Raw genomic sequence first — 11096 nt, forward strand, 5'->3', positions numbered from 1 at the left:
ATACGCCGGCAAATATGGTATTAAAATTTGAATTTAATAAACACTTCTTGTAATTTAAAAAAAGGAATTCAAACTATATACATTAAAGAACACATTGTAAGTCTAGGGAAATCAACACTGAATGACCAATACCAGAACACATTCTAATAAAAAAAATATTTTAAAGAACAAACAACTGGAAGAAGAATTAGATTAAAACTACTCATTGACAGCAATACTTCATAATAGAAGAAAATGGAATAACATACTCTAATATCAAGAAAAGGAAAAAGAATAAGGAATCTCTTAATGAACCGCTATGAAAAGGCCTCCAAGAAACAGTCTTAAATAAGGAAGGGGAGAGGTGGGGAAATTTAAAGAAAATAAATAATAGAAGTGTATTTATTTAATACACTACCATCTGTATAGAAAAGAGGAGAAGGGAGGGGAGAATGGAAGGAGGGAGGGAGGGGAGGAAGTTATAGTTGGTTTTTGTACGCATTATAAAAGACTATAGAAGCATAAAAATAAACTAACAGGGCGTCAGTGGATTACTGCATAAGATAAGGAGTAGGCTTTCATTATACATCGTTGTTTTGTTTTTTTTTTGCTTTGTAGTTTAAATTACTTGTAAACATTACTTAACTGGTGTGGGAAGTACTTGAGCATTTTAAAACACACTCTTCTAAAGCTTTCCCTGGAGATTCTAATGTAAGCCAGATTGAGGACTACTGCTTTAAAATTTAAAGGGCATCAGATCATTGAAGCAAAACAGGTAAAATGAAGAGATCAGTAAAAACTATTACATAAAACTACTACAAAATTTAAAACTGTATTACGTTGACCTAGTCTTATTTAGCAAATGTACAACTGACATATTAAGTAAAATACCCTCAAAATGTTGTTTCTTTAATATAAAGAATTCTACTAGTTTGTTTTGAATAAACGTTAGAATATATCAAAGTGTTATTTCAATGTTTATTGTTCTAATACAGTTTGATAAAGAGGTCTTCCAAATATTAGTATTTAAACTGAGTTTGGTAATGAAAATTCATTTTGGAATAAGAAAAAAAAAAAAAGAAGACTTATTTCTCACCAAACTCCCCCCATAATGACTCCTTAACAGGGGTTGTGAAGAAGATGGGTATCCTAACAACTGAAATTTATCCATGTCCCATTATCTAATCAAATCTAAAATATCCTATATAATAAAAGCCTAATATGCTAAGTGTCCAGTGGTCCAGTAATCAGTTCAACCAATCAAAGCATAATATGCTAATGATATGCTAAGGCCCCTCAACTGCTCGCTATGATGTGCACTGACCACCAACGGGCAGACAGTCAACCAGTTGCTATGACATTCAGTGACCAACAGGGGGTAGACGCTCCAACTGGTAGGTTAGCTTGCTGCTGGGGTCCAGCCGATCGGGACTGAGCTAGATGGGCCGGACATGCCCTGGAGTCCTCCAGTGATCCCTCCCCAGCTGGCCAACTTCCCGCATCCCTCTCCGGCCTGATCATGCACCAGTGGAGTCCTTCAGCCTGGCCTGCACCCTTTTCCAATCCAGGACCCCTCAGGGGGGCACATTGTCTATCAGGTAGTTCCATCTATACAATAAAAGCGTAAGCTATCACTACAGTGGAACAACCAGAATGACCAGTCACTATGATGTGCACTGACCAACTGGGGGCAGACGCTCAATGCAGGAGCTGTCCCCTCATGATCAGTGTGTTCTTACAGGGGGAGTGCCACTCAGCCAGAAGCCAGGCTCATGGCTGGTGAGCACAGTGGTGGTGGCAGAGCCTCTCTCGCTTCCATGGCAGTGCTAAGGAGCAGCAAGCCGAGTGGTAAGGAGGGAGCAGGCAGGCAGTAAGGAGCAAGGGGTCCCAGACTGTGAGAGGGTGCAGGCTGCGGTGAGGGCGTTCCCCACCCACCCCACCCCCCAACAGCCAGTGCACGAATTTCGTGCACCAGGCCTCTAGTATTATTAAATGAAAGGCATATGAGACCAACCAAAACATAAGATCCTTATTTTTCTTTAATTGTTTTCTCTCCTTCAGAATGTTAATCATTCTTAAAGATAGCTAAATAAACAAATATGATGCCTTCAAGCTATCCTTAATTTACATTTCCTTCAGCATTATCTACTTCTAAAAAAGACTAAAACTGTACTTTGAGTTACCCATGTAGAACTGGTTAATTTCTACTAAGCAGTAGCCTCTGGCTGAGGGGCCAATGTGCAACACTTGACCAGTATTCATTTGAAATAGTACACAAACATATTGAGAATAGTATCTACTCATATTTAAGTAATGTTACCAGTGAAACCAACAACAGAAGATGGGCAGTCATCTGAAGCAGTGCAACTCCATTTATGAAGTCAATTTAAGGTCCTCTGAAACACCACATTTTCACATAACTTTTTAAAAATAAAATTCTCAAGCAGTAAATCAAACTACTATAACCAGGAGACATTTCAATAGGAGATGGCATTTGGAAGAACTGCCCAATCTTTAAATATTCATACAGAAAATTCCAAATGCTAGCTATAGGTACCCACACTGACAACTATCAGAGATGATCGTTTAATAATGAGCTGTGACGTTAATTGAATTTTAAAAAATGTGGTAACATTATGAGATGTGTATTTTATTTTATTTTTTTTAATATATTTTATTGATTTTTTACAGAGAGGAAGGGAGAGAGATAGAGAGTTAGAAACATCGATGAGAGAGAGACATCGATCAGCTGCCTCCTGCACATCTCCCACTGGGGATGTGCCCGCAACCCAGGTACATGCCCTTGACCGGAATCGAACCTGGGACCTTTCAGTCCGCAGGCCTACGCTCTATCCACTGAGCCAAACCGGTTTCGGCATGAGATGTGTATTTTAATAAGCTGCCAAGTTTCTTCAGAGCTCATCACAGGTGAGATGGGTGAGAAAGAAGACAAAAGAGTTTTGTATCCAAGTTGTACTAAGATGAGTTCTCTATTCAGGTTTTATGAAGAGCCCTTTAAATAGCTACCTCTAACAAATACACATGACGCACTTTTCTTCCTCCAGTTAGTTCACACACCCTGGACAGAACAGGAAAGGAGACGTGTGCACACCCGCATTGTACTGCAGAGCTCACAGTATTCGTTATTTCCTTCTGCTATGGGCACATTCACAAACTTCCACCTATCCTGCTAATTAGACCATATCATAAAACAACACTGTCAGAAATCACTCTAATAGTTCATGTTGTTTTAAGAAAAAGTTTGTTTAAAGGTTTTACAAACATTCCATTTATTAATTACTCTTTCTCTGGTCAGACTAAAATCTTGACAAAGGCACACCCAAAACTAGCCTAAGTAAAGGTAGATGAATTTATAAAATTAAAAATTCAAGCCCTATATTTTGATAACACATGAAAAATCTTGTGGTGGTGGTGAATAGGTATAAATTTTATTTTCCCTTATTGTCCACACGTCCCATAATATGTTCTTATAAATATATAAGTATACAAACAGTTTAAGAAAAGAGGCTTCTCAGTTAATTTAGTCTTGTCAGTATGATCTTTTCATATTCCTAAATGTTTTGCTTTATTTAGGATACCACAGAAAGGCAGGCACCAATATATTATCCTTGTCATCATAAATAGCAAAAACCTTTTTCTATTTTATTAAGTTCCACAAATATTTGGAACACCTGTATGTTACATACTCCTTAATATAAAAAATATGTACAACTACACAATGGAATACTACGCTACGGTAAAAAAGAAGGAGTTCTTGCTATTTGCAACAGCATGAATGGACCTGGAGAGCACCATGCTAAGCGAATAAGCCAGTCAGTGAAAGATAAATATCACATGCAACAAAATATTGATTGCCATGCTCTACAGAAGAAATAAATGATAAATATATTTACTTTCAAGTACCTGAGGAATGATGGGCAAATCACTAATTCAAGCAAGAAATTTAATATATATTCACTATTTAAAAGCTCACTTTTGCTAATATTTCATCCTATATATAAATTTAGCATACCACTCAGAAGTAGCAAGGCCACCTGGCTCCATGGTGCTAGTACAAGCACATGGGAACTGCTACCAGGTACCTCTCCTCCTCCAGGCCAGGGTGGTATCAGCTAAAGTCTACATGGGGCCTGACATTACACTTTCTCTCTGGAGTAAGGGCACCCCTTCTGCCCAGGGTGTCAAAGGTGGCTGAGTGGGAAACTTGTAATTTCACCCCAACACCCGACATTAACAAAGGGGCCTCCACCTTTCCCCAATCTGTGTGGTGTCATTTAAACAAGATAGAAGGTGTCACACAAAACACCCCAAATGTGTAGGATATAATTAACAATCACTCATCATACCACAACAAACACTGAACACTAGTTTCACTTTTTGCCTTTTTAAAAATAAAAAATAAAATCCTTTGGAAAACAGGTACTAATGTAGATCTTTCATAAAAGCAAAGTGACATAAAGCGTACTTTTCAAAAACCAGAGGTTACCTGTGCCAGCTAAACAGCATGCCTGCCTTTAAGTTCAATTGAGCTATGAGACCTCCTAGTACATTTTCTATCACTTAGTTAGCCAAGGTGATAAAATATTCCGTAAGTTAATTTACTCTTTTAATCACATGGTATAAAAAGGGAGAGAGGCCAAAGTAAAAGTGCTGAAAAAAAAGTATCTGAAAACGGTTTCTTTGGATAAGAAAGAGCTTTTTAAATTGAATGTTAGTTTTGAGGACTCAAGTTGTAACTTTTAAACTATCACTATTAATAGTAAAAGTAGAAAGACAATGATAATGTCCCTTGGCATTTATATAAGTCTTTACTGTGAAAAACTCAAGTACTGTATGGCCCCAGATGATTTCTCAGGTATGTTATTATTCCCATTAACAGACTGAAAAACTAAATTTTCAAAGGTATATGTCACACTACAGGGCTCAGAATAAGTTATTCAACATAGACAGAAGAAACACTAAGTTCTGTCAGTATTCGGTACTGTGGCTTCTAATAAGCACCTTAATTCCAAGTATGGGGCTGGTGAATGTGACCTTACACAATGTGATGAGCCCTTGGAGAACAGGGTGCACAATATTAGTGCACACTCATTCAAGAATATTGAGCCCCATTATACCCACATTACATGCCAGGTATTGCTCTAGGTACTAGAAAGGAAAGCTCCTAATCTCATGGAGTTTACACTCTGGTGGGAGGAAAACAAAAAAATGAACACATAAAAATAAAATAACAGGTGTAGGTAAGTGCTGTGAGGGGCAAAAAAGCAAAGAAAGGGGGCTAGGGCATGCTGAATATATACACAGTTCTCATTTTATATAGCATGGTCCAAGGAAGCCTCCACGAGAGCAGGTATCTTAAGGTTCACTGAGACTTACTAAAATACAATTTTCAAAGACTTAAAATGTGTCTCATATAAATATAAACTGAACTTACATCCCAGATTTATTCTACTCACTTATTAAGACTCAATAAATCAGAAGTCAAGATGGGTTCAAAGTGCATTTGAAGATTTTATATATATATATATTTACATTATTTAAATAACGGGTTGTTAAACAGGAAAGAGGGCTAGGTTAGAGACAAAACTGGTGATTATCCCATGGGGTTATCTTTTTGAACAAACAGGCATTGCCTCTGCGGAAGAAACATAATTAGCATGTAATATCAATAAACCATGAGTCAAATGAAGTACATTCTCCTAAATAATCCTTGGGTAGGTCTATTAAACAATGTTCCCCTAGACATCGAAAGAACACACTGCTCAGATTTTCCTTATTTTCATGTTGTACATAATTTTTAACAGAGCCATGTAGATATCTGGAGGGAAGGCATTCCAGGCAGAGAGGCTGTGACTAAATCATAAACCATTTCCCTCCACTCACCACTCCAACAGCCAAGGAATGCCCTCCCAGACAGGCTCACACATTCACCTGGACTTTATTACCAAGCCTGCTGTAAGTAAATAGCTGGGGGTAAACTGGAAAAGTTGGAGAAGCCAAAAGACTTACACTGGAAGGAGAATGAGAATTAAGTCTGGGAAATGATTTGACTTAAATTTTAAAAAGCACTACTCTATCTGCTGAAATAAAGACTCATTAAGGAGAAGAGCAAGAGCAGAAGCTAGAAGACCACTTAGGAGACTATTAAAATGAGGTCCTTGCAAACCATTTTAAGGACTCACTTGACTTACTTTGAGTGAGATGAGAAGCCACTAAAGACTTCAGAGCAGAAAAATAACAAAATCGACTTAAGTATTGAACAGATCACAGTGGCTGCAAGGTGGAGAATAGCCCATAATTAGGCAATGACAGAAGCATAAAGATTGGTTAGAAATAAGGAAGGCCTAGAATAGGTTAGTAGCAGTGAACAGAATGATAAATCGTGGAAACCTGAATATTTTGAAGGTAAAGCCAACAGGTTTCCCTGAAGGAACAGACATGAATAAGTACAAAAAAAAAAAAAAAAAAGGATAAATGCCGTTTTCAGCCGTAGGGAATGGAAAGATAGCACTGCCATTTACTGAGCGGGGGGAGAACAGAAAAAAAAAAAAACAAGTTTATTAAGGAAATTTGAGGAGGCAACGAGGAGACATTGATTACAATATATAAAAAAATTAAATATCTCAGTTCAGGGGTTACAGGATTCTAAACTCTTTTAAAATATAATCACAAATAAGAAAAATCAGAATGTCCAAATTCCAAATTTTATCCATCAGAAATAGAGTATCTTTCACCAAACTGTGTCTCAAACAACTAACCCTCACAGATTCATATTTTTCAAAATTACATTTATGATTAATTTTATCCATGTTGGTGAATATTTTACATACTGGTTGATTGTTCATTCATAAAATATTTATTCAGCACTATTTGAAATCACATTACATGCTTTATCAAAAGGTTACACATTAAATTGTAAGCAGAGGCGGTTTACCTGAAGTTCTTTGTATCTATCTTGAAAAGAAATGGCCTCTTGCTCTTTGTCTTTAAGGAAATCTTTTTCCAAGACACTATGCTTTTCTATCAATGATTCCACATCCTAAAGGAGAAATCCAGGCACAAATTATGTCATGGCATGAAATATATTTCATTATTTCAATCAACATAGCAGAAAATGTTTGGTAAGGAAAAAACCCACAGGAAGTATGATTTAAAGTTTAACAATATTATAGATTGTATGCTTCACTCTCATTTCCAGACCAATATCAAACATTGCTATAACACCAAAATTATTCATGCTAATAAATGAATAAAAGCACCTAAGTCAATTGTAATCAACACAGTCTATATCTACATATACTTTCATAAATTTGCTAAGGCCCTTTTATAGATATTTTAAGGAAAGAGAAATGAGAACATAAATAATTTACTAAAATAGCTGTATATGTAAGTACTCTTGTCAAATATCCCATGATGCCTGACTTTTACACAGCAGCGATTTTCAACCTGTGAGTCGCGACCCTTTCACAGGGACTCCTAAGACCATACTGCATGTCAGATATTTACATTACGATTCATAACAGTAGCAACATTACAGTTATGCAGTAGCAATGAAAATAATTTTACGGTTGGGTCACAACATGAGGAACTGTATTTAAAGAGCCAGAAGGTTGAGAACCACTGTTATATAGGAACAAGACAATGTTACAAACCTTCTAAACTATGGAAGAAACACAATACTACCTACTTTCAAGATAAATAAAAATAAACCAGAAAAAAAGCATTATTTAGAGAAAACAAACATCTAGTAAAAGATGATCATATATTTAAAAGTACACATTTAAGACCAGAAATTTCTTATCAAAGAATTCTAAGTGATATACTCAAATGACTGGTTTTAACCTACAGCCAAGAAGGGACAGTCTTCTTCCCCTGATGAGTTTTTAATCAAACACAGGGATTTTATCAAATTTCCAGAATGTATAATTTAAACAGTTTTTAGGGAAATGTAAATATACCTTTTTAATTCTCTGTTTTTCTTCCTCAGAAACTTTGAGTTTAATCTCCAAACTTGAAATTTTCTGCTGAAGCTGTATGTTTGATACATTGGCTACAGGATCCTCAGAATCATCCACAAGAGCAATTGTTCCATTACTTTTCTCATCAGTTAAACCCAATGGAAAAAGTGAGATATCCAGATCAGTGTGTGTTGATTGCTGAATCTAAACCACATTAAAAAAAATATACAAGAGGGAAAAGTTTACACTGTACCAATAATGAAAACATCCAAAGGGCACCAGAAACCACATTTGGAAATTAAGTTGTAGCAAGGGTTCCGAAATTATTTCACCCTTTAAGTAAATCAACAGAAGACCTCAAACTATTACAACAACCTGATCTTTGCAGTAAGATACAAAATTTCCTCTAAACTTTAGAGTTCAAAGCATTTATTATTTTGCAAGCAAAGCACTAAAAACTTAAAATTTTTTCGTATGTCTGAAAGTGTATAATTAAGAAGAGGCATATCTGATATCAGTTCTTAAATTTAGACACACCAGAATTTGCTTATATTTTAAATTGTAAATCAGAATTTGAAATATATATATACACATATATATTATATATGTGTATATATATATGTGTGTGTATATATATGTGTGTGTGTGTGTGTGTGTGTATGTGTATATATATATATATGTATTACATACTAAGTGACCGACCAACCGAAAAACTGAACAACCAAACGACAGGTCGCTATGACATGTACTGACTACCAGGGGGCAGACACTCAAAGAAGGGGCTGCCCCTTGGTGATCAGTGTGCTCCCACAGTGGGAGCACCACTCAGCTGACAGAGGGGCACCAAACACAGGGCTCACGGCTGGCGAGCACCAGGCAAGCGCCACTGTGGCAGCACGAGCCTCTCCTGATCAGGACTGACTCAGTGAGAGCCCGTAGCAGGCACAGCGGGGCAGGCATGAACAGGAGTGGTAGGCAGGAGCGGCAGGTGGCGTTGGACTGCTGGTTTTGGCCTGCTCCCCGTAGGCCACACTGAGGGACCCCACTGGTGCACAAATCTGTGCACCGGGACTCTAGTTTATTAATAACCTCTAATCAATCATCACTTTCTAGTAAAGATACCAGATAATGTGAGATTGTGTATAGCACCTGGAAAATTTGGATTAAATCCAGCATCTAGCTGCTAGCACAATGCCTGGGTCAATAAATATTTGAATAAACTCTAAGACTGCAATCTTTTAAAATTTTACTATAAAATTGAAAAGAACACTCTAATACCTGAAAACATACAATTAGCATCCCTGAAAACAGAAATGATTATTCTTTATTTGTAATTATTTTCTCTTTTGAAGTTCAAGATTTAAAATAAACAAAGTCAATTTTAATAACTGGACACTCAAACCATATTTTGGTAACTAAGGTTACTTAAATACCTTGCAATTGTTCCCCAAAACAAACATATTATTCAGAATTCTAGATATTAGCCTCAAAGTTAGAGTGTCTACAGAAATATCTTTCAGAAAGTTAAGAAAAGGAATCAGAAAATCTTTAAAAGTTAATTCAATCAGTATACAATTTTTTTTTTAAAGCATGCAGATTTCCTATAAAGATAGGCTTGTCCTTACCTGTGCTTTAGGAACAGTTTGACTGACAATGGTGGTGTCTGCATGTGTAATCTCTGGTGATGAAATGATGGGCTCAGAAGAGAGGCAGCCAATGGTGGGAGAAGAGTGGTCATGGTCTAGTATAATCGCAGGAGAAGCTGGAGAAAGATGGACTCCAGATACTGAAAGAAAACAAACAAAAAGATGATTAAAGAGAAAATAACCAACAGGTTGAAGGGAAGAAAAGAGAGTGCAGAGAGGGAAAGGGAAGTAAAAGCAAAATGACTGAAAATGAGAATTCTATAACTATTCCTAAAGGGCCATTACCTGAAATCTAAAACTAGTGTTTCTAAATTTAACATGATATTTCCACATGAGACTCAGGCAAACAAGACAATAATGTCTTAGTGTTTACATATAACATAATACCATTAGAAGTTCATTTCTAACTCAGAGAAAGTATTCAAACATATTACCTAACTATCAAAAGTTAGTTCAGAAAAAGCACTAGCATACTTACTAGTGCCAGGCACAGGCATTAACTAGGCACTGAGAAGACAGCAGTGAGCAAGACAAGTGAGGCATTCATGAACTCAATGGCCTGATGACCCAGTATCCAAGTCAAATCAATTAGTACAATAAAGTCAGCAAAGGGGAAGAATAATTACTTTAAAATAATTACTCCAACTGTCTCAGTGTTAATTTCTTTTTCAACAACAATAGATTTTTCATATTGAAGTCAGTCAGTATGCCAACTTGTTTTTAAAGAAAAACAATGTTGAAATACAATTCTGTAATTAATTTCCCAACAAAACATTATTAGATTGTGATTAGATTTCAAATTCAAAGGTCACAAAAGGAAAGCCAATTGCCAAGCATGAAATAAAATAAAACTATTGGTGAGGGCAAAATAAACAGGTTATATATATTAATTTATTTTCATAGTAATATTATAATTTTGACAAAGGAAATAATGATATTAAAACATTACATATCAATCTATGGGACACATTTATAGCAGTGTTTAGAATTCTTTCTAAAAATTCAAACACATGTATTTATACTATGCATTTTAAAGTTTAAGAAGAGTAAATTATTTTTATAAGTAATCTATTTATATGTTCTGACTTTCTAAATTATAAAGACCTTTATTCCACATTGGCATTAGTGGCAACGTCAGCGAAGTTCTACCATAAATTCTGGAAGACAGCTCACAATGGAAATTGCATTTTTGCCTGAAGAAAAATATTTATAAGGTTAATAGGTATTAATAAACTAAATAATTTATCAATTTCTGATTGGTATCCTACAGGTATCATTTAGTTATCTTAGATATACTTTTACTTCATAGCAATTGTGTTTATAAAATAATACTACTTTATAGTATTATTTTATACTATACGTGAGAGGCATTCTAGCTTCTCATGTAAGCATTTCACTATTTTAACTGAAATACAGAAAACTAGAATTTCAACTCATATTTTTACTTGATATATCTGTCTCAGAAATGACTTTTTTCTAATCTTCATTATTC

The 11096-nt window shown here is 35.7% G+C and overlaps 1 protein-coding gene across 5 annotated transcripts in view; it reads right to left on the bottom strand.

Moving 5' to 3' along the window:
• The window catches only part of CCDC91 (coiled-coil domain containing 91), a 270185-nt gene that overhangs the window by 173847 nt on the left and 85242 nt on the right, over positions 1–11096 (bottom strand). For 4 of the 5 annotated variants that reach the window (XM_015560769.1, XM_015560768.1, XM_015560767.1 and 1 more), the window contains 3 exons: positions 9584–9744; positions 7959–8162; positions 6935–7039 (listed from right to left, as the gene is read on the bottom strand). In XM_015560769.1, coding sequence (XP_015416255.1) covers positions 6935–7039; positions 7959–8162; positions 9584–9744 — 470 coding nt within the window. Of the gene's footprint in view, positions 1–6934; positions 7040–7958; positions 8163–9583; positions 9745–10708; positions 10798–11096 lie in introns of all 5 variants that reach the window. The other variant, XM_006758915.2, reaches the window with a different exon arrangement.

Source organism: Myotis davidii, unplaced genomic scaffold, assembly GCF_000327345.1.
Source record: "Myotis davidii unplaced genomic scaffold, ASM32734v1 scaffold535, whole genome shotgun sequence".
Taxonomy (NCBI): domain Eukaryota; kingdom Metazoa; phylum Chordata; class Mammalia; order Chiroptera; family Vespertilionidae; genus Myotis; species Myotis davidii.